The sequence below is a fragment of the Phodopus roborovskii genome, unplaced genomic scaffold (assembly GCF_943737965.1).
Source record: "Phodopus roborovskii unplaced genomic scaffold, PHOROB, whole genome shotgun sequence".
NCBI lineage: Eukaryota > Metazoa > Chordata > Mammalia > Rodentia > Cricetidae > Phodopus > Phodopus roborovskii.
In genome coordinates, this window is record NW_026126433.1 from 31,629,971 (window position 1) to 31,654,465 (window position 24,495).

Consider the following 24,495-nt stretch of genomic DNA (forward strand, 5'->3'; position numbering starts at 1 on the left):
GTCTTTCTTGTCGGCATGTTCTAGATTTGCACAGCCCATACCTGCTTTTTTTTCTTTATCACAATTCTTTAAAAAAAAAAAAAAAAACCTCAATCTCTGTCTCTCCTCTCCTCTCTCTGCCTCTGCATCTCTCTCTCCTGTAGTACTCCTGATAATTCTAAATTATAAAACAGCGTTTGAACTCACTTGCCAAACATAAACACCACACGTTTCCAGAGGAAGCAGCCATGACACACAAGTAGTTCCAAGCTCCTTGGTTTGCCAGCTAGGCTTTGAAGGCAGTCTGCCCTAAATCCTGATGGTTCTACAGCTCTCTTCCCCAACACAGACCAAAGGGATCATTACCTTTCCTGGAACTATTAAGGCAGCTGTGAGCTGGTCTGGGAGTCTCCATCCTTTCCCTGTGCCCCAACCCTTGTGGATGGTTAAGGGCATAGGGTGCCATCAGATAGGAGGAATGACTTCCAATGTTCACAGTGCAGTGACTGGCTGGCAAGGACTAACTGTATATTTCAAAGTAACTAGTAGAGAGGATTTTGTGTTTTCTCTACACAAAGATGATAAATGTCTGAAGTGAGGCATATGTCAGCCACACTTACCTGATCATATCACATTGTATTTGCATATTCAAGTGTCACACTTTACCCATCAATATGTGCCGATTAAAAATAACCTGAAGAGTGGGGAGATAGCTCAGTGAATAAATCGATTGCTACTCAGGTGTGAGGGCTTGAGGTAAATGCCAGTTCCACGTGGCAGCCCACCTGAAGTCAGTCTTTACTCATGCACTCACGAGGCAGAGCAAGCTGGCTGGCTACACTGGCCAAATCTGTGAGGTCTAGGTTCAGAAAGAGCGCTGTCTTAGTGAGTGAAGTAGAAAGTAATGAAGGGAGATGCAGGGTAAACCTCTGTCCTCCACACAGGCATGCCTACCCATGTTCATACACACGTGTGCACACATGCACATACACACATACACACATACACACACACACACACACACACACACACACACACACTTTTAAATAGTTCTCAAAAACCCCACTATGTTGCCTTCTCCACTGAACTGGTATTTCCTAGATACTAGCCTGGCACATCCCTTCAAGGTTTCAAAACCTCTGATCGTTGCCCACTTCCCAAATGCTTTCATGGGAACAGTGGCTCTCATACCTGAGTCCATGTTAGAGTCCCCTGGGGAACTTTGAAAAGCTCAGGTACACAGAACTCACCCGAGAAGTTCAGTCTCTGGAGGGGCAGTGAGCAAAAGGACACACATCAAAGCTCACGCTGGCTCTGACTGGCGATGTGAACTGACAGACAGTACAGTGTTGCAGCAATGAATCCCTGCCTGTCCTTCCTGCTGGTTCCCTGGGCTTCTCACACACTGAGAAGCCGCTTGACCTGTCTCAGTCACAGCCTTACTCTCCCAGGTGTCTGTCTTTTTAGATTTGATGCTATCTATCACCTTAGCTCTCTAAAGCTCCTCTGGTAATTTTGGTGGAATTGCACACACACACACACACACACACACACACACACACACACGACTGCCAACCACGTCCCTAGCTCCTCACTTTCCCCTTAAGTCGCCACTGTCCTGATTAGTTTCCAAGCTGTCTTCTCACCATTCTGAGAGTTGATCAGGGGCAGCAGCTGGCTTGCTCATCTCTTGTGCATGAGCAGAATGACAACACTCTGGAAACTTCACCAAAACAGGTGGAACAGATGTCCTGGCCTATGTTCTGCTCCTGGCTTCTAGGGTATTCCTGCTCCTCGAGCCTTTGTTCACTTTGGGTCATCCTGAAGCATGGGGTGGCTCCCGTTAAGCTTTAAAACTTCGAGGATCCATAACCTGGCTCTAAAAAGAGTGAACCTCTCTGAAAAGCAGATCTACCAGAAACCCATTTCATAGGCCCATATTCAGTTACTGGAATGAACTGCTGGGCTGGCCTTGGTAGAGCAAGGGGCAACATGGAGGAAGGTTGGGGGTGGGGATGTGGCCTACTCCTAAACATTGTTTGAAAATAAATTTCCTTCCCTGCTCACATCGGACCCTTTGAAGGTCAGTGTCTTGGTTTCAATTGCTGTGAAGAGACACCATGACCACAGCAATTCCTACACAGGAAACATTTCATTGGGGCTGGCTTACCATTTCAGAGGTTTTAGTCTATTACAATCAGAGCAGGGCATGGCAGCATGCCGGGGCAGCCATGGTGCTGGAGGAGCTGGGAGTTCTACATCTCGACCCACAGGCAACAGGATGCCACTGTGTGCCACTCTGAATGAAGCTTGAGGAAAAGAGACCTCAAAGCCCGTCCCTGTAGTTATGCACGCACTTCGTCCTTCAAGACCACACCTCCTACAAGCCACGCCTCCTATTAGTACCACTCCCCTTGGGGACCATTTTTCTTCAAACCACCACAGTTGCCTAAAGATATCTCCATAGTAACATAGGAGTTTGTTATTTATGCAAAAGATGCTGAAACAGCTCCAGTCTCCCACAGGTCACTTCAGTGACCAGCAGTGGGACAATCCTCGGGTCAATGAATGTGAGATGAACACGGCACCATCTGGTGCGATCAAAGCCACCTCTAGAGCAAAGGCAGCTGTCATAGCAGAGCTACATAAAGAGGCCACCAATGCTAGCCGTAGTTCTAATGAGTCATAACATCTGAGGCGGGAGACCCCCCCAACCTATACCCGTGGTGGTTTGAATAAGAACGGCCCCAGAGGCTCATATATTTGAATGCTTGAGCGTTAGGGAGTGGCTGTTCTGAAAATATCTCCCCACGCACGAGAATGTCTTCAAAGTCCCCACCCCTATCCACCTCCATCATTATCCACCTCCGTGGCTCCCTTCAGTAGTGATCACTTCCTGAGGTTGGAAACTGGTTTTTTTTTTTTTTTTTTTTTTTTTTTTTTTTTGTCAGTCTCTAACACTAGAGATGATTTGTTATTTGCTGTTAATGGCCACCACTAGCATAAAAGTATAATTTGCTTATTGTCAGCCTTTGGCTAGACTATGCAGAACAAAGTATGTCTGTGAATGCTTTGTTTATTTGGATAGGTTTGGCACTTAGAACAGAACCTGGTACAGGATAAGATTTAAGTAGTAAGAGTTGAATAAATGAGCCAAAGAATAAATGACAGCCTCTGAGCTCCATCAGCACCAGGACTGGGTGTGACTTGTGCATCTGTTTCCCTAGCAGGCCACCACTTACTAGATTCTTCAATCAATGGACAAAACACACACACCTGTTTAATGATTCGCCCCAGTGCTTAGTGAGCTTCGTTTAGCCCTCTCATTATCAGATCTAGCTGTTGCTGTGGCCTTACGGGGGAGGGGGTGGGAAGACTGAAACCTTGAAAGCGTGGCCAAAGAAAGTGATTTCCGGTGTGTGTCGCTTCGAACTGACCCATAGGTTAAACCTGAGAAAGCTAAGCAACAGTGTACACTCTAGACCAGAAGGGGTAGTGCAGCTTCTACATTTGCCTTCCTCCCCACCACACACTTCTGCTGCATTGCACAGAGCATGATTTTTCATCACACAGTAAGACTACAGTCAACCACATTCTAGTATAATGCTCAAATTGTCCCTTCACTTGTACTTAAGTTAAATTTAGAATTCAAGTGCACTTAAGTGAAGAAAATAACACAAGGCAATTTTGAAAAGTCAAATGGTTTGTTTATTTTTTTTTTTTTTCCTGAATAAGAATTTAAGTTACTTCAATGGTCACTGACTTGGCTACAGAAAACCTTCCAAAATGATACCAGACACACAAGAAGGAGGAGATCAGGGAGCTTCCAGTGTGGGGAGCAGGGATGGAGGGGGGCTGATGGCTAATAGGCCTGAATGGGAACCAGGAAGACTGGGGGGTGGTACCAGTTATTTAGAGAGACAGATTATTTAAAGGTGAAATGACTGCAAATTTATTTACAACATATGCAGATCTAGGAAAGAGATTATGCAAAGGGGGCAGTTAAAAATAGCAATAAAATGGGAGTTTTGGTCTCCAGCATGCTAGAGATCAGTCAGAACTTAGCTAAATATGAATGCATCATGGCCCCTCTGTACTCTCTCCCTTCTTCATCACACAAGAAATTCAAAAGAAGGAAGACTTATACTTGACTTCCAAACTCAGGGGAAACCAGTGACAAGTTTTAGGCTGCCTCAGCTCTGACCACTGAGAGATCAAGACCTCACTTTTGGTTTTTCTTCTAGAAAGATCTACATTATCAGATGCATATATAGATCTCCACCAATTTCTAAAGATTTCCAGTTGATGATCTACTGGATGATATATTTTTTCAGCCTAATCCAATACATTTGTCATTAAGGATGGACTGAAAAGCCACATGGTTCCAACACTGTGTCCTGTCCATATGTATTGTTCAATTACAACATTGTTGACTTTCTGGGCCCTCAGTAGAGACTGGTAAACATGCAGGTGACATGGTAGGAACCTCTAAAACTTGAAGTGTGATGACATCATTGGCATTGTGAGTATCCAGAAATCTAAGAAGTTAGGGCTATGTGCATCCCTCAAACTTCAGCTTCCCAGTCACAACCACCCACCCCACCCTGTGAAGACAGCTCAAACAGGCCTTCAGAACATCCTTGCTTTTCCTCCTATGGACCGCTTCTTTCTGCCTGAAAAACGGTTTCCACTGTAACCAAAGGGACGGATTTTCAGCTCCACATAAGGGATGGAGAACTCATGTCCTTTCCATGGTTCCCAGTTCACTCCCTACAAAACAAACAAACAAACAAACAAAAACAAATCTACTGAAGAAAAGGTATCTTGGAGAAGAGTAAGGTGGTTTATGGTAGAGGGGATCCTTTCGAGTGAAGTCAATCTCTCTCTGAATGAGAAGGAAGAGGACATTTGAGTAGGCACTCATTATGAGCCAAAATAGGAGGGCCAGGTCATGCACCTTCTCCTAGAATTTGACAAGCTTATGGATGGAGAAGGAAGCCTCCATGGTGGGAAGATGGATGTGGGCAGAGGCCAGAGCACAAGAACGACAAAGATGTCAATCTAGGCAGAGATCAGTAAACCAGCTATTGCCTCACTCTGTTCCTTTCCATAAACTAAAAGGCAAAAATAAACATATTAATTAGCCAATTGTGTAAAATCATTTTCAATTTAAACTGTTTAGATATTAGCGCCAGGGTAACAAATGGCCTGCTGAAAACTAAATTTCATTTTATGTCTTTTGACTAGTGAGCACAATAATATTTAATTCACTTAATAACCTTGCAACCTGGCCAATAAAGGGCCCAAGTGACCAATTTTATGTATTTTAATTTGTGAGGTAAATAATAAACAAGAAGCTAAATGCCTTGCAGACCAAGAAAAGCACATTAACCAGATGAATGTCTTTTATTAGCAAATACAGGGATGGTTTAGGGCATGCTGGCTGCTCATTTCAGATATTTGATCTCTGATCATAGGCTTCCCCCGGTCAGCCCACAAGCTGCCACTGTAATGCATGGGCCAACCCTCCTCATTGTCCTGGGGGGAAATTTCTTCTCTTTGAAAAAAAAAATCACATAAGGATTGGGAATCCTGGATGCCTGGTAAGGACCAAAGTAATAAAATGTACCTGGATTTGAGAAGCACTAATATTTACAGTAATATTGGTATGTGTGAGTTCTGGGGAGAGGTGGGTTCATGAAGGCCAGGATCAGGACCTGGTTGGAAATGAGAGACCCAGGGCAGGTCTATGGATTACAGGAGATTGATGGTAAGTATAGGAAAGTGCAATTTTCAAGAAGCCATGAGGGGTTGGCAGATGTCCTGCAGCCAGCAGAGAGTCACAGTGATATACAAGGATCATGGAGGTGCCAGAAAGTACTGACAGGAAAATTTGCAAGAGAGGAGCCCTTACATACACCCAGCCTTGAACACAGTCCTGAAGGGGGACAAGAACAGGATGCTCACAGCAGACAGATGTTTGGTGACTCGTGTTAAAGTGGAATCAAGGATGGGTCTGACCTAAAGTGGAATCTGTTCACCTAGTGATCAAGGGACTGAGAAAAGGGCTCTGGTGTAATGAGGAGATAAGAGGGAAAGATAATGAAGTGTCCATTTTTGGACAGAACATCTGTATGTTGAAGTTTTATTGTCCCAATTTGGTAATATTCAGAGGCAGCTTTCTGGAAGGTCATTTTTAGATGCCCTCACAATAGAAAATAAAGAGGTTAGAGTGTCTGTATGTATCACGTGAAGATATAGCTAGAAGGTGTCTATTTCCATGTTAAGAAGCAAGGCTCCATCAAGAATGAATATGCTGGCACTCGAATCTTGGATTAGGCAGCCTCTAGAACTGAGGTATGTGTGTCTGTTTTCTTTCTTCTTTCTTTTGACGTGTTTGTTTTTCCAGACAGAGTTTCTCTGTGAAATAGCTCTGGCTGTCCTGGAACTTGCTTTGTAGACCAGGCTGGTCTTGAACTCACAGAGATCTGCCTGCCTCTACCTCCGATACTGGGATTAAAGCCACCAGGTGCATATCTGTTTTTAAACCACCTAACCTGTGGTACCTTGTTAAAGTAACCTAATCTATAACAGGGTCTTTTAGTGAATTACTAAAATACCCTCATAGCTAGGTATGGTGGCACACACCTGTGATCCCAGCCCTCAGGAGGCTAAGGAAGGAGGATTTAGAGTCCAAGGCCAGCCTAGGCTAAATAGCAAGAGCCTGTGAAACAAATGAACAACAAAACTTTAGGCAGATGTAGTGACAAATGCCTATAATCCCAGAATTTACAAGGTAGAGGCAGGAGGGTCATGGTTTATGGTTATTCTCAGGTACAAGGCCAGTGTAAGGTCATCCTGGGCTAGATGAGACCCACCCTGTCCCATAAATATTACAAAAGAAACTTAAGATGAAGTTAGATGGCAAGTGACCAGCATCATTGGTCTTCATATGTGGACAATAGCAAACCACCCACGTGCAGCTCAGAAAGTGTATGGTAGTACAATGCAGACCACAAAGTATCTGTCATCTGGTATATCATGAAGCCTGGACCACATTTTCCTTCCCTTACTGAAAGCTTCAGAGGCCGGAGGCGGGGTGTGTACTATACTAGCTTGGACAGAGTTGCTTTGAGAGTACAGACAAAGCTTGTGATAAAAAGGTGTGCACCTGTCACTTACCTCACTATGCTTGGTCTCCCCATATTTGCCATTAGGGTTGGCCAAATGACAGTTCTTATACCACCAGCCACCATGATGTGTCAGTGCACAGTTGCTGAGGGCAATATCATTGTCTCTGTCAAAAGTTGTGAATTTCCATCCATTGTGGTAGGTAAGGGCATCCCCTGCAGGAGAGATAAGAAGGTAGGCAGTGTTCCAGGGCAGCACAGTGGAACAGGACAACCCTGAGTGTTGAGAGCTTGGGGGGGATGCTGAGCAGGTTTGTAGGCCCACACTACCAAGAACTGGCCAAGAACTGGATCCCCATAGCCACCATGTGGGGCACCATGGGTGCTGTGGTGCTAGTATGGCCATGGACTGGAGGCTGATCCTGGACTAGGTGCCTTACATCAATGAAAATCTAAGAAGGATGATTAGGCAGCCATGCCACCCCACCCTCCTCACACCACTCTTCCCCACCCCTACCCCCTGCCACAAGCCTCTCAGGTGTCACAGCCTGCTGCCTCAGAGACAGCTTAGCCCTGTGGAGGATGCTGAGGGGGTGGAATGCTGAGGAAGCCTGCATCGCCAGTGGGGAGTCTCTGTATTGATGGACACTACCTTGATGATGGATGTAGCATTAAAACTTGTTCTCACACCTCCAAAATGGGGGGGGGGGTAAGAGCCATGTATAAAGTTGTCACAGCAGGAAATATCTAGGCAGGAAAATGAGGACCCAGTTGTACATCACAGGTAGTGACAGCTTTCTCAGAATGGCTTACTAACTAACTTGAGAACATGATGTAGAGAGATGAACAAGTTGTCCTCGCTGGTCTGTCACTCAAACACCAGGCCTGTTTCTCCATCAGCTTCAGCAGTCATATCACTTGGAAGTTCTACCATCACATCAAGTGTCTAACCAACCACTCATGCCTCGAGAGTACACTCTCTTTACCATGGTAACCATGCTCCCTACTGGCAGACCCAAAATGCATACACCTTGCTTGATAAGCCTTTCACATCTTTGATCTAGCCCTGTTTTCTCAAATCACCCTCCCTACCTCTACACAGCTGCCATCCAGGCCTCTTTTCACCTTAGAAAACTGTGCTCCACCAACAACCTTCCCTCTTTCTCTCCATCTCCCAGCCCCTGTGGAAATACCCATTCCACTGTCTCAAGCCTACCATCCTACCTTCTCCCACAGAGATCATTCACCCTCCTCCCTGTGCAGGTTTACCACTGAGATGTCTCCTATGGGTAACCTCCAATTCCATTGTCTCTACTAATGAAGCAAACAGGCCCATTTGCCCTCTGCCCTTCATTAGTCAAACCCTAACCTCCCTTAAAGCCCAGTTCAACTCTACTACTGGGGAAGATTCTCCTCATTGATCCACCTTCTAGACACACACACATACACACACACAAATCACCTGAACTTCTAGAGCCCTTCTGGGGGGTGTATGTACAATTTAATGCTTCATCACATCCTGTCTGGGATCTGCTTTAATTACTTCCCTCAGACTGCACCTATTTCCCTATCACATTTGTCATCCATTTATAAGTTTGCTTTCTTTTTCAGCTCATAAAATGCAATAAGAGCCCATATCAATCACAGGCTTAATCAAGTTCCCCTCCTGCAACAATGACAGTCACATTTACATCTAATTGCTGTGACTCTCACAGGCCTACAAGGTAGGCAAGACCCTTCTGGATCCCAAAAGGAAATAAACACCTGGGGATTAGTGCCAAGACTCAACTGCTGGTTCTCAGATTCTAAGACAATGATTCTTTCTGAAACACAGGTTCAACTGGGAGTCCCCCTCACTCCCACAGAGGGCTTCATTCCTACTAGTAAATGTAGTCTATCTCTGACAGCCTTCAATAATGGTTCTGGAGAGAGTTCCCAAGACCTAAAGGACAGATGTCACCTGAGAACCTACTAAAAATGCAAATTCTCAGGCTCACACAGGGCGAAAGCAGGCCATCTGTGCTTCAATGACCCTTCATGGTCCTGGCACAGCTGCAGCTTCATCCACACACTTATTCAGAGGACATATGCATCGCCTACAGTGGGTAAGCCCCATGCTAGGCTCCGGGATACAAAGCAAAGGAGTTTCTTGTTCTTGAGAACTCAGTTGGGGTAAGTTAGAGTCAATGTGGAAAGAGTTCACAAGGGCAGGGGACATGGGCACAAAGGTAATGTATACTTAGAGAGTTCAATGGCCTCTCAGTTCAATCTTCAGCATTCCTTGTCCCTTAAAAAGTGAATAGCTCCTTCTGCTAAGGGAAAGTCCCAATTTGTCCTTCCGAATCTATAAACTCAATAGCGGTCCCTTCATGTCTCACCCAGCAAAGGCAGGAGCTATAAGAACAGAACTAGGGAGGCTGCTTCTCTGACACCAAATGGCCAGGCCTCCACGGGTTTCTTCCAGTCAAAGAAAGACAGGCTGTCACTTTATTTGTGCATGTTTCCTCCTCCCTTCAGTTCCTGCAGATAATTAACTACAGCTTGAAGTAACACACAATGGCTCCCCTTGTAATATTATTTTAATAAGCACAGCTTTCCTGGTTGGAATATGAGTTCCCAGAGCTTCTTTTCCATGAATCCAGACTAGTGATATCTGGAAGATATCTTCAGTTATCTAACATTGGACCCTGGACTAGAAAAAAGCAAGAGTCTTCAGTCTGTATGGATTTTTTTTTCATTTCTGCATATGGATATTTCTACCTTCAAGAAACTGAAGTCACCCTCTTGTCCAGAGTGTAGAAAATGAGTATGCTCATGAATCGGAAAATAACTGGCCCTGGCTGAGGGAGTATTATGATTCAATTAGTTTATCTTCCTAAGCAAAACCAAGATAATCTGGGTGTGATGGAAACTCCTTAACCTCAAAACTCTGGAGGCAAAGGCAGGTTTGAGACAGCCCGAACTACAAATCAGTTCAAAAATAATAAATTTAAAAAGTAGTAAGCCAATGATGCCTAGAGTCCCTCATATTAGTATTAGGAGAAACTGCTGATAATCACTAGTCTAAGGGCCCTATTCCACTGGTTTTAGAGGTAAACTGGCTCTTCTTATGTAGGGATGGAAGGGTTATAGCAAATTCACAAAAGGTCTAAACCCACACTCAGGGTGTGGTCACCAGGCTGGTCACTGTCCATCCCATGAAAATATCATTCCAAGACCCACTCTCCTCCCCCAGTACTTTGTAGTACAGGAAGAATGATCTGAAGCCATCACCTAAGACCTAAGACCAGGAAAAGCCATAAACATCATACACCTGTTAGTCACATTCAGACACAGGGTTGTGAGTCTAGACCTTGATGTTTTGTCCCTGAGATTAGGGATAGCAAGTAAATAGTGGTGGTGAACATCTAGCTTTTCCTTTTCTCCAAGAATCTATTACTTTATCTTTCATTTTCAAATGCCAGCCTTTTAAAAATCCATTTAAAGAAGCAGACACCCACAGCTAAACACTGAGCCTAACTCCTGGAATCCAGTTGCAGAGAGAGGAATAATGAGAAAAGTGGTCAAAACCAGGCTGGAGAAAACGACAGAAACTGCTGATCTGAACAAGGGGGAGCTCATGGACCCCAGTCTGATAGCTGGGAAACCAGCATAGGACTGACCCATCCTGAATGTGGGTGTTAGTTAGGAGGACTGAGCAGTCTATGGGGCCTCTGGTAATGGATCAGTTTTTATTCCTAGTATATGAATGGACTTTGGGAGCCTATTCCACAAAGAGGGATACTCCCTCAGCCTAGATACATGGGGGAGGGCCTAGGCCCTCCTCAAAATGATATGACAGACTTTGAAGATGCCCCATGACAGTCCTCACCCTCCCTGGGGAGAAGAGAGGTGATAGGATGGAGTTGGGAGGGGGAGAGGGGAGGAGAGGAGGAGGAGAGGAGGAATGAACTGGGATTGACATGAAAAGTAAAACAAGCTTGTTGCAAATTTATATTTAAAAATCATCAAAAAAAGGAAAAAATTCATTAAAAAATATAGAAAACACTGGCTTTGGGTTAAAACAAATCTGTATGGACATTGTCATTCCTGGACCACTTTGTGCTATTAGAGATCCCCAATCACATTCCCAAGTGTCCCCAGGAGGTGAACCCTTCCCTTAACCACCCCAGCATGAGTAAGCCCCATACAAAAGGGACATGAAACAGGCTGTAAGTAGATGACTAGCCCAATGAAAACTCTGAGGCATCTCAGATGAACAGCATCTCAATGGTAGGACTCATAAGAATAAAAAACTAAGTAAGCATTCTGTGGCCTCGCTGAAGTTTTCTTTGCAATAGTAATTAATAATAATAGACCTATAAGACATGACTTTGGTGGAAGTCAGAAGCCATGAGCCCAGTTGGACACAGTCTGAAGTGAGGACAAGCTTGAAGTCTCACCTTTCCACCAAGGCTGTGCATCTCTGCTACAATATAGGCACCAATGAAGCTACACAGGGATAGGTCATACACAGAGAGAGAGCAAGACCTGACCGCCTGTCCTCTACACCCTGCCTTATCATTTATGGCATGAGTAGCCAGAAGCTTCCTAGATTTTAAAACCCTCACCCAAACCAAGAAGCATATGCAGGAAGGCTAAAACGCCAGTGAACACAGCGTCGTAATTCAGAACAGAAAGGTAAAAGTGATGGCACACCCAGGAAGACTAGAATGCTATGTGATTTGAGAGTCTCCCAAGGCTTCCTATTTAAAAAGACATCTTCCACTGACTGGCCCCATTGGCCTGAACAATCTTAGAATGGGAATTATCCCCTAGTCACAGTTAAAATGCAAACAGGGTACCTGGGAGGAGAATCAGATTAATTTAAAAGTATGTTGACTCCCCCACCCATTAGCATCAGCTCATTTGCTGGATTATGTTAACCAGGCTCAAAAAAGGCAAAGTTTAATGATCCAAGAAAGGAAAGGGAAACAGGGGACAAACTGAAAAGATGGATCTGAGTGAAGTCCCAACCAAGAGACCAGGAAGGGTGCCAGGTTTGGGGGAGATGGGAAGGTAGGGGCATCAAAGAGAAGCACCAGACTTTAAAACTTGACCAGGAGATCTCAGGAACAGGGTATGTAAAAGCTGAGACACTAACCTGAGCAGGAAAGGCTAAGTATAGCTGAAGTTTGAAGGATAGCCAGAGAGACTACAGGAGACTGACCAGAGCAGGAGGAAACCCACACAGGCCTCTGAAGACTTACAAGTCCTCCATTATCGCATGCAGACATGCAAGTAAAGCCATTAGGAATTCAGTCTGACCCTATTTAGAGATGAGGTAAGAGTTATATAATGGGCTCAGTCCTCAATGACAGTAAATTTAAATTATATTACTATTAAATTATTATAATCACCATGTGTGATGGTATATGCATTAATCCCAGCACTCAAACAGCAAAGGTATATGCTAGCCTGGGATACACAAAAAGAGCCTGTCTTAAAAATAATAATTATTATGATCATTTAAATCATTCTGTAACTAGCTTGATAATTATATGAACAAAGGTCCATGTGTGTTTCCCAGTTGTATCTGAGCTGCCTTTTCCTCTTCGAATTAAAAGAAAGAAAAAAAAAAATCCTTGCTGACTGGCCTTGTTGGCTTGTGTAGCTGTAGAACGGATATCCCCAGTCAGAGTTAAAATGCAAATAATGCACTCAGGGGACAGCCAATTAGTTTAGAATATGTTGACTCCTTCAACTCACTTTCCCAATAGCCTGCCTTCCAGAACTGACTCCCATGTTTTATATTCCACTTAGAGTGCACGCAGTGCAGCCCATCTTTAGCCCAGAAAAATGGAGATTGCCTGAGGAAGGAAGGGGTGAGTCAAAGCAGAGTGGGCCTTTTTAGCTGTAGTGCCTTTCTATGGAATTTTTTTCTCCCAGGAACAATTGTTTGCACACTCTTTCCCATTCAATCACCACTTAGAATCCATGGACAATTCAAACTTAACCAAGAGCAAACTCCATGGTGATAAGTTCCCATTTGCTCCCACACTACTGTGTCATCAGACTCAGGGTCTATTCCTATAATATGTTAAACACTTATGAGAGTAGATAGAGAAATCCTACTAGAAGTTTCCTTTTTAAAAAACTAATCAACTCTGTACCTGGCTTGATTCTATATACTAAGATACCTAAGATACAAAAACAAAATTTATATTATTGCTTTAAGAAATGAAATTATAGAACTCAAAGAAATTTTCCATTCATAGTTGACCACTCCAGATCATGACCCCAGACCTCAGAGACCCTTGAGGACACACTCTTAAGATGCCCTATAAGTCTTCTGGAGTACACAGCAATCCCCTTGCCTTGGCTTAGTCCTCTATCCCTCCTAGGCTCCCCCAGATATGGTGAGCCCCTTTCTTTTCTCCTTCTGTGTTTAGCCTTCTGTCAGAGCCCACCTCACTCCCCTGTCCTACAGGAAGCTTCCCCCAACCACTCAGGCCCTTGATGGCCCCACCATCTCCACTCCTGCAAAAGTGACTTGGTCTGCAAAAGTGACTTTGTGCTTTTATTCTCCTCTTCCCATGTGCTTTAGAGAGTAGAGACTATATCCTATACAGTCAGCCAATTTGGCTGGTAATACATTCCTATGTGGTTATACCAAAGTCAGAATCAGGCAAAAGGCAGAGGACAGACTTTGTTTAAAAGGCATAAATATAATTTTTAAAATATTGGTATTAAAGTGACAACCAAAACCACACCATCTCTTAAAACATTTGTCAATATAATCCCAGCTTTTCAGTCATGCTACTTAATTGTGTTCCTTTCCCTATAGAACTGAATATGCCACCCACTGGCCCAAATCCAATGGCCAGCTAACTGAAGCTGAAAGAATCCATACTTTTGGCTAAACTGCTCATTCTTAGGTTGCCCCTGTTGTGTAAGCTAATGGGACCTAAAGTTCTTACTGCTTGACTCAGCACTTTCATTTTTCTGTTTTAATTTACAGCAAAATACCACAAAATGTCAAAATGTTGAAATAACACACACACACACACACACACACACACACACACACACACACACATACACACACAGAGAGAGAGATAGTAATACAGACAAACCTAACAGTCACACTGTTTGTGGAAGTCCATTGGAAGGCAGAATGAAATTAAATTGCTCAAAAAGGTTAATGTACAGCAGCGTAACCGGTGGGGCAGTGGGGCATAGAAGAAGGGTCTGGGGGATGGAACATACAAACTTTCTGGTTTTATTGTTAAAGAATGTTTTGACTTCCTTTCCCCTCAAACACCTTCAGAGAGCATGACCTTCATTGTCAGTGAGGACAACCAATCGCTACATACCAATATCCCACAACCCACATCCATGGCACATGGCAAACCAATCCTTAGATGACACGAGAGAGGGAAAAACCTCTTACCTGCTGTGCCTCTGTACTTCCCGACTGACAGCTTGTACCGCTCTTTGCTGGACGCCACTTGGAAGAAATCATATACGGCATAGGCCGATTCATTGACCGTCTGTAAGTCTGCCCTCACCTCATATCGAGTAGGAGTGCCAGTGGTGAGATTGTGTAGTTTATCAAGTCCTAAAAACATGGATGGCATTCTAATAACCAATCAATTCATGTGTGTAAGCTCTCACTATCTGCATCTGAGACATTTAGAGCTAAAGGTCTTAGTATTTATCTTCTCTGTTAACAAAGGGCTTTCCCAACACTTTTCTCCAGGGGTGCTAAAATTCCCATTCCACTATTTCTTTGGCATGGCAATGACTTCATGGAATGCTATCGTGTAGAAAAGGATTCACCTCTCTAAAGCAGAAACAGACCTTCTTTCTATCCACACATCTCACAAGTGGAACAGATCAGCTACTCATCCTCAGAACTCAAAGGAGACTGTACCAAGAAAACCGCAAACATCAACTACTCTATTAGACACTGAATACCCAGATTCAATCTTTTTAATTCTGTATTTCCCAGTAGATGTTTTATTGGCTATTTAACTCTATAAACATCTGCTCCAAAAGAGAGCAGAGGGAAAATGGGCAAAATGAATGTCCTTTATATCTGGCTGCACTAGCAGAACCAGAAGATCTACTAGCACATCGTCTTAACAAGAGCCCAGGATCCAAAGCAACTGACTGTCTTTCTACTGTGGCTATATGAAATGCAGGCTCTGGAGGAAATGTTCTGTAGACCTTAGCCATGGCATAAAAGCTCCTTGCAAACATCCTATCTCTTCACCTGTCCCTAGTGTGCAAGAGCCCTCCCAATGGCATGGCCATATCACACAGTGCCCCTATCCCTTGGTGCTCTCCTTGAAAATGGGTAGCATTCTTAAACAGCCTGAGCAGACCATCAAGAGGGATGTTATTGTCTCACAACCCCACCTTCCTAATTCTCAGAGATCATACCAAGCCAGAACTCCTTCATGGGGTCCCCAAAACCTTCTACATAACTCCGCCAACGCTTGAAGAAGTCCAGCTGCCCAGTATTCCGCCTCTGGAAGACCTAGAAAGGAAATTAATACTTTGCTATTGAACAGACATAACCAAAGGGCTGGGAAATGGTAGTTGTGTTTTCCATGTGGTTCTGTGAGGCAAGAGGAAACTATGAACTTGCACATACACTGATTTCCTAAAGTGGCACATCTTCATGTTTTAGAAACAAATTTATATATCCCAGTATATTGACTATATTGTCTATTACATAAGACTTTTAGGTGATATATGCATTCCAGGTATGAAAATGTGTAGTAGCTAACAGGAAACATTCCTGCCCTCAAGAAATTTCAATCATAGAGCACAAAAAAACTTGGGAGAATCAGTAATATAATATTACTAGTAGTTGGTTGTATAGGACAGAACATTCCAGATTTTTTCAGTCTTTGACATATAACTTTTAAGTGTTTGAGTCAATTGAAGGAATATATGCTGTCTTTTATCTTCCACTTAAATAGTTTGAAAGTGGTATTTGTTTTAATTCATGAGAATCCTAACATAGCAAGTATTTAGTATTTATGAAACAACAGAATTCCATCCAACAAACAAATATTTATTGAGTATTTACTATATAGTTGAAACCATGCAAGGAGATAAACAAAATAAATAAAACAGAAATGGTTCCTGTCCAAATGGATCAAACAGTCTGGTAAATAAGAGAGATGTGAAATAAAAAATCAAATGAAGGAGAATTCCTTTAAATCCATGATAAGAGCTATGAGGGAAAGATACAGAGGGACTGCACCTACACAAGAGCCAAGAACTCTCCCATGGGAAGTAGCTGAGGCCTGCAGGGTAAGCAAGAGCATCAGGAACAGAAAGGAAGGCTGGACCATTGGTGATACTTGGTGCTCATTAAGAAGGAATGGGAGAGGAAGTTGGAATATGGAAAAGGCCAACTGTGATGGGATTCAATTTAGTTGAAGATATTGACCCAATGTAAAAAAGCAGTGGTAATTTTGCAGGATTCTAAGCAGGAAATGGGATCTTCTCCAAATCCTTCTGGCTACAGTGTAGAGAAGAGGCCAGCCAGTGGCAAGAGTGGAAGAAAGATGACCAATCTGGAGACCACTCAGACAAGAAGCTACCCTGAGAACAGACAGAAGTCGGCAGAGGTCAGCTTGACAGATGTGGTGACAGTCACAGTGTGGAACAGAAAGAAGAGAGCCAATATTGAGAGCTGATTGGTTATTGAAATTCCAGTCCATGCTTTTAGGACTTGATAAACTACCCAACCCACTGCAGCACTCCTGTTCTATAGGAGTTTTGATTGCAGAATCGGTAAGTATTACTCAGCTGTTCTTGCAGAAGGGGGATTCTGAGAGAGACAACTTTTGCAAGTATATCATAAGCTCATTTGGGGACACTGTGGGAGTTGGGGTTTCTTTGTTTTCCTTTCTTTTTAGCTGTACTAGCAATCAACCCTAGGATCTTGTGTGTGCTAGGCAAGCAATCTACCACTGGGCTACATCCCTGGTCCAGTATGAATTCTTTCTGAGGTTTCCTGGTGAAGAAAGGTCTCATGTATTCAGTTGAAGGGATTAGGATACTAAAGAGAAACGTGGGCTTGATTTCTAAGGTGAGGGTGTATGTGGGGAAAATTGTAGGAATTCACCAAGTCATTTCATTTTCTTATCCCAAAAACAGAGGACATTTTCCAGCTTTCTTTCCACTTAATAAGAGCAATGTGACTATTTCTACCCAAAAGACTTGTTAGAGGATAAGAGTTCCCCAGGCTGTCTTCCATTGCCATGTGCCATGGTAGAAGCCACATATTTAAATGTCCTAGCCACAAAATGAAAGTAACCTGAACCACTGAGTCACCACTCTGAGTGGTGACTGCCAAACCTACACAGAAGCCACAAAGAGAAATAATGGCAATAGTGTCCAATACTAATGGGAGGTGAAGGAGTGTAAGATCAAAACTCCCTGGGATTTAGAGACATGAAAATCACCAGCTACTTCAGCAAGTGGTGTGTTAGAGAGACAAGAAGCCAGGCAGGGATGGGCTGAGCAGTGAATGGGAAATGAGAAAATGGAGTGATCTGGGTTCTACTTCAGACAAATGGGTTGCTTTCTTTACAAAAAGATCTCTATTTGGAAAAGGAAGGTCAGTTCCCCTTGGAGTAACTCAGGCTCCTTAATATGAAATAAACTTGAAAAGTCACTAAACCCAAACACACTGCACACAGTTTTGAAAATGGCAATGCATATTATTCCACTTGAACTTGAGAGCCAAGCTAAAAGCCATCCTAGCCCACTCAGTAATGATTAGAAACCACTTACCAAAGACTAGTACTGTATCTCTACATATTTTTCCTTGTACTCATCTAAATGAAGACGTTCCCAACACAAAATACTATCTGTGATCCTAAATTTGGTAATATAAGCCTAGTGGTTGTATGATCCTCATGTCTTTCCCTAGGAGGAGTGAGAAAGGGCAGAACCCTGACCCTGCTGAAGTCCCACAGGGGCGCTCACATTAACTCCCTCTGAAGCACAGTGCAGCTTTGTGGCCTAGGAGGTGCTGAACAAAGACACCCATGGGAAGAGAATGTTCCAGGCTCCAAGTTAGCCACAGACACTTCCTGGCAAGGGGATAGTGAGTCAGTCATTTTGGTTTCTGATCTCAGCCAGCTCACTGTAAAGCAGAGATTAAAGAGGGAAAGGAAAGTCTACCACACCATTTCTGGGAAAACTAGATGAGATGGTATGTGCCCTACCAAAAAAAAAAAAAAAAGCCCTATGAATGGAATGAGTTGATGAGCAGAATTTAAGCAGGATTTACAGCAAGCCATTACACACAGTATTAACACTGTTAATCAACACAGCTGTTCTTGATCTGCTTTTCTCAGTTTCCCATTCATTAAACATTCCCCTCCTTTTTTGAGGGGGAAAGGGGGACTTCATTCTTCATTCACCTACTTTTACAACACATTTACTGGACATCTATTGAGTGTTGGCTCTGAGATGGCAAAGCTCAGAAAATTAGCCATATCACACAACCATTTGGTGACTCAAACAGGGACAGCACACAGTCCTACCTTTTAGTGGGAACATTTGGAAATCTAGCCCTCCCATGTCTATTTCCCAGGTAGCAAGAGAAGCACTTGGAAGACTTGTGAACCCCATTCTCAGATTCTGCTTGTATCACAGACAACTGAATCCTACACTGGGATGTGGTCCTGACAATTTCCTATGTGTTTATCCATTGTGTCACTAACATTCCCACTCCAAGGCTGAAATTGTTTCTGAGCCTGCTCTTCTGAGGACAGATGCATTAACAATGTCTCTAATTCTAATCAATGAGCATGTTTGGGGTTTGGGATTTTTTGTTTTGTTTTGTTTTAAATAATGGCCCAGTACGTTCAGGAAAGCTGATTCTGGAATCTCCACACTTCCTAGATGTATCCTTGGCTAAGCTGGCTAATTCCATGCTTAAGTTAGCTAGTTTCATTTTTGTCCCCCAAAATACAAGGTCTTGATGTAGCCCAGGCTGGTCTCAAACTCACATGTAGCCAGGGATGATCTTGAACTTCTAATCCTCTGCCTCACATGTGCTAGCATTACAGTCATGAACCAGCACATCCAGTTTTCCGTGGTGCCAGAGAACAGCCCCAGTCTGTATACATGCTAGGCAGTCACTTTACCAACTGAGCCACAACCACAGCCCAAGCTTCATTTCTCTAAACTGTCAATCAAGGTATAACTAGCCGCTATCACCTAAGAGCTTAAATGGAGGCTTCAGTAAGGTCAGCAAATCATGAAATAGCAGAATCTGGAACAAACAGATAACGATAAGTTGTTATTATATCTCAATGATTGTTAGTTTGCATTTTATTGTATCATATTTAAGTGTGCTGACCACAAAGATAATTTATACATCTTGATCAGAAGGCTTTGATTGAGGCTTTCAGTCAATTCATGGATTAAAATGCTCTGTAATGAACTATGTAAGAATAGTAAAAGGAAATAAGTCTTAAGAGGTGGGAAAATATCTTAAGAGGGTTCTACAATCCAGCATTACCCTTGTTCTGGAGATGTTACTGTCTTGAATGACTAAATCAGGAAAGTCAAGATTACATTTAAATGTCTGTGGAAATAGCCTCTGATGCAGCCCTAGACTTCCAAGACGGAAAGATTGGAGACTTTTAAGTGTTCCCTGATGTTCTTTCCAGCCTCTTCCTGGCAGCCTGGGTTGCCTCGGGGCAAAGTCCTTCTGCCAGTTCATTGAATTAGGTTCCTGCTGCCTGAGACAGAGAACAACTTCCATAAAAGGATTTTAAAAGCTCAAAAGAAGCCTGGGTCATCTTTCAGGGATAGAAGACCCTTGAACCAAGTAAAACACAGAATGGGCTGAGTGAATTCAGTGGTCTTATAATAGACTGGGTTTGAGTCAGGCTCCTTTGCTTGGGTACACAGGAGGTAAGGTCCTTGAAGGCAGGCATCCACCTGGCTTGTTCACTGCTGGGTCGTTAGTATATGAAACAGTGTCTGACACATAGTAGGTACTAAATATTTAATGCATCATGAGTTGTACAAGCAGAGAGACAAATCTCTATCTATCTCTATCTCCATCTCTGTCTCCATCTCTCAGCTGCCTTAGATAAATGATTCCTCCTCTACATAAGCTTGGCTTTCAAAAAGGCCACACTAAACAGTGCAGACATCCTGCCAATGGCCAATTATAGGCACAATGGCAGGAAATTGAGCTGTAGGCACAGTGACTGATGCTTAGAGTTACAATGGTGCTAATGAAAAGCAGCAGGCACAGCCCCATGGGTCTGCTCAGGTGGGGGACCACCCATGTTACAATCCGTTGTGTTATTTTCTAAATAGAGCATTTCTGCCATCCAACCAATTGCTGGATAAAATGGACTTTCAACTATTCTTTGCCACTGAGCAGATATTAAGTTTGCTTCATCGCTGCCCATCAGATGATATCATTTCACCTGTGCCTCCTCAAGAGCCCTGGGCAAATGTGTAAATGAACACAGTTGGGCACTATGATACCAGGCTTTCTCTTTCCCACAATGGGTGGCAATGCACAGCAGGTGAAGGCTGCCTATCATTTGAGAAAATAAGAGCCTCCATCAGTTCAGACACAGGGAGGAGTCAAGTGAGGGAGAGAAATGATCCACCTGCAATCTTCAAAGGTTCATCATAGAACTGAATCAGCAAGCAATGATAGAAGTGGGATAGTGTAAGCAGACAATGGCCCAAGAGAATAAGACTTCCCAATAGAAGGGGACAGCCAGACACAGACCAGACTTCCCTGACTCTGGACTCCACCTTTCAATTCAAAACCCTAGAATGGTGTTTCTGTCCTATAGAGCCGAAGTCTAGACCCCAGACCAGGTCCCCATTCAGAGGACTGATCCATCAAAGAGGCCATGGAATTGACATATTGGTTGATGTAAGATGAGCCATCAGAAAGACCAAGGATCTAGCAGACATGACTCCTGGAATGTGGTTCCAGTAATGTCACTGACATGTGTGACCAACTCAAACAAAGGTCTTTCTCCATTCGTCTCAGCTTCCCTTTTTGTAAAACAATAGTAATAATCCTCTCACACTAAAGCATAATGAGAAGCTCTAGGTGTTTAAAGTGCTTTGAAGAGGATAGAATATAGGAATAGCATACATACCTGGCATTATTAGATGTCAATAAACTCAGAATCATTAGCCTTCTTTTAGCCAAGTCTGTTTCTGTGACCAGTATTAAGCCCTAAATTCTATCCTTATAATGGGATAAGATCTTTCTCCAAACAACTGCAAGCTTCTTCCCCACAGATAGGGAAGAAAGAGAAGTTCCATGGGGCAGCTGTGAACATCTCCCTAGGTTAAGAAATAAGATATTCCATGGAACTCAGCTGGGCACCATTAGGACTCACAATCCAACCGCCTCCATCGGTGTCCATGTCACAGTACACCTGCATGGGCCGGCTGGCATCACCATTTAGGTAGATTGTGTAGAGGCCACTGGCAGCATTGGCGTTCTGCTGAACCTGGCTGCAGTCTGAGGGGTGTGGAAAACGGGCGTCCACTGAGACCAAGCAGAAGGACAGTGTCATTAGAAGGGAAGGGAGGAAGAGAAGACAACAAAGCTTTCCCCATTACAAGATAATTTACTTTGTTCAGAAAGCATCCTACACTACTTTGCTTCTTCCAATTCTTAGCTCATATATTAGTTTTCTCACCCACTCTGTTCCCATCAATTCTGCAAATGCACCTTTAAGTTAGCTTTGTGTCACTAGATGCCCTAGGTTAACTCTCCCAGGTATAATACTCAGTTTTGTCCTCTTTTGTCCCTTCACTATGGGGTGTATTTGTTTGAAATCCATAACCCTACTTTTATTTCTCCATAACTCCATGTTTCTCCCAGGCCTCTCCAATGCCTGCCTCTATTTATTGTCATTTTAAAGGCTGGATTTCACATTACCTGTAGAAAGGGTGGTGGATACACTTCGGCTCCAGCGATCACCCTTAAAGGCAACCAGAGAAATAGGGTAGGTGACACCCTGCTCCAGGTCTTGCAATTCAAACCTCTGCTGGCCTCTTTGAAGCTGCACTTCCTGCAAACAAAGGAGGTAACAGACAATGGGTGATCCGGTTTCTCTTCCTAGCACCCTGGCCATCAACAGCATTTACCAACATTTACTAAGCTCTCCAAATGCTCAGTGGCAGCCCAGAATTCCATGGAGTCGCTAGCAGGGCCATGCATGGAAAATCAGCCCTGCTAGAAGGGCTAGCTGAGAGCCAAGGCCATGGCCACCACCGGAGAACCAGCTAGGTTGCCTAGGGATTTGTGCCTTCAGATACTTGTTGAGACACTGACTATAGCCAGGGCTATCAGCATCAGTTTGACAATGCTGGACTAAGAACATGCTTTAAAAGAGAAGGCAAAACTGGCCATCATATCTGTGAGACACAGAAGTAGTTGGTATTTCAAGAAATCCTTCTGAATATGTCTTACTCACTCTATAAACCATGGACTAACGCAATCAGGTCAGATGCATCCATTGTAATAATGAATAAATTCATGTCCCCTTTTTTTTTTTTTTTTACTTCTTATTTCTTCTGTATCTGTTTATTTATTGCCAAAGAGAGATAATGACAATTTTCTATTGGCCAAATTTGGAAATTTGCTGGACTTAGCTATTCTTGAAAAAGGCTAGCCCTTGGAATAATAGTTATCTATTTATTCAGTGAATATTTATTTGTGGCCAGGAATTGACAAACACCTCTGATCTTAGCTGCTTTCAAGACTGAAGCAGAATTGAGTTCAAATTTAAAGTCAGCCATGGCAATTTAGTGAGACCTCATCTCAAAACAAAAATATTAAAAACAGCTAGGGACATAGTTCAGAGGTAGAGCACTTGCCTAACGTATACAGGCCCTGAGTTCAATCCTCACCATCACCAAAAATAAAATGAAACAATATATTTACACCAACTGTATGCTAAGCCCTATCCTAAATGCTTTAGATACAAAAATAAACAAAATAGGCAAAAAGGTCTCAGTACTCCTGGAACTGAAATGTATTAAGCAGACCCAACAATTTATAGAAGGGGAGGAGGGGCAGGGAGAGAAGGAAAAAGAGCAAGAAGAGCAGCAGGGGGAGGAGAGACAGGGGGAGAAAGAGGAGATGCAGGAGGAGAAGGGGGAGGTGCAGGAGGAGGGGGAGGTACAGGAGGAGGAGGGGGAGGTGCAGGAGAAGGAGGGGGAGGTGCAGGAGGAGGAGGAAATAGCAATATCAGAACTGACAGTAGAGCTTAGTGATATAGAGCATGCCTAGTATGCACATCCTGAGTTTTGGAACTGCAAAACAATCGATGAACAAGTGAATGATAAAATGGGGTCTATGCACAGCCAGCACATGTGTAGTAGCCAGCTAGAAGCAGGCACAGAGATTAGTCCTTGTGATGAGAACACAATATTCACAAATAACATCACTTAGCAATGAGATAGCAACAAGTCAAGCCAACTTGTTCTACAGGCAGGCTGTGAAGAGAAGGCACCAAGAGAAATACAAGAAATCCTCATACCTTCACTGTGCCATTTGGGAACTGGTAAGTCAAAATGTAGCCATCAATCTGAGCAGAGGGGGGCATCCAGGTCAGTACCCCACCAGAATGTGTTACCCCAAATGGACGAAGATTTTTGGGAGGGTCAATTTCTGTAAATGAGATGTCAGGTAATAATTGTCCATAAGATATGCATAATTTTAAGGTATCAGTTTTTATTTTCTTTCTATGTATTTCCCATTTCTCTCCCCACCTTTAAACAGTTGGTAGTCCTGTTCTCACTCAGGGCTTTTCTAGCCTTTGTTTCTAAAAGTACAGATCTGTGGGAGTCAAGAGGATTTAGGATTATGGCTTTGAGCAGTCTGTAGAGGGAGGAACCCTGGGCTTTGTTTCCCCAGTAGTGGTAAATATGAACAATGTAATTTGGCACATGGGTTCTCAGAGGTGGTGGAGCTTCCTGTGTTATTTGGAAGGATGAGAACTGCAGGTTTGAAAGGGCCCTGTACACAGATCCTAGAGATCACTCTGAGGAAAGTTTGCAGAGGCAATGAAAAGATGATGTGCCTGTCCAGCACTGAAAAATCCCCAAAACTTACATGCAGAGATTAGGAACCATAATGTATAAAAGAACTTAGGATAAAATTAAGATAGTATAAACATACAAAATTCCATTTCTTAAATCATCTAAGTGTGTGGCTGTCAATACGTACCCAGTACAAAAATAAGAGATAATGTTTGTATGTTAAAACAGAAAGAAACTGGGTCATACCTGTCATCCCAGTACTCAAAAGGCTGAACCAGGAGGATTTCAGAGAGTTTGAGACCAGAGGCCTTCCTGGACTGTA

General features: G+C 43.3%; 1 protein-coding gene across 1 annotated transcript in view; it reads right to left on the reverse strand.

The window, feature by feature from the left end:
- Nucleotides 1-4,582: 4,582 nt before the first annotated feature.
- Nucleotides 4,583-24,495, reverse strand: part of Tnn (tenascin N) — a 67,397-nt gene continuing 47,484 nt past the window's right edge. Inside the window, exons 16-22 of the mRNA XM_051186065.1 lie at nucleotides 23,672-23,802; nucleotides 22,066-22,198; nucleotides 21,518-21,669; nucleotides 15,537-15,633; nucleotides 14,542-14,709; nucleotides 7,162-7,325; nucleotides 4,583-4,749 (exon numbers count right to left, since the gene is read on the reverse strand). Of these exons, the coding sequence (XP_051042022.1) occupies nucleotides 4,609-4,749; nucleotides 7,162-7,325; nucleotides 14,542-14,709; nucleotides 15,537-15,633; nucleotides 21,518-21,669; nucleotides 22,066-22,198; nucleotides 23,672-23,802 (986 nt within the window). The 3' untranslated portion in view covers nucleotides 4,583-4,608. The remainder of the gene's footprint in view (nucleotides 4,750-7,161; nucleotides 7,326-14,541; nucleotides 14,710-15,536; nucleotides 15,634-21,517; nucleotides 21,670-22,065; nucleotides 22,199-23,671; nucleotides 23,803-24,495) is intronic.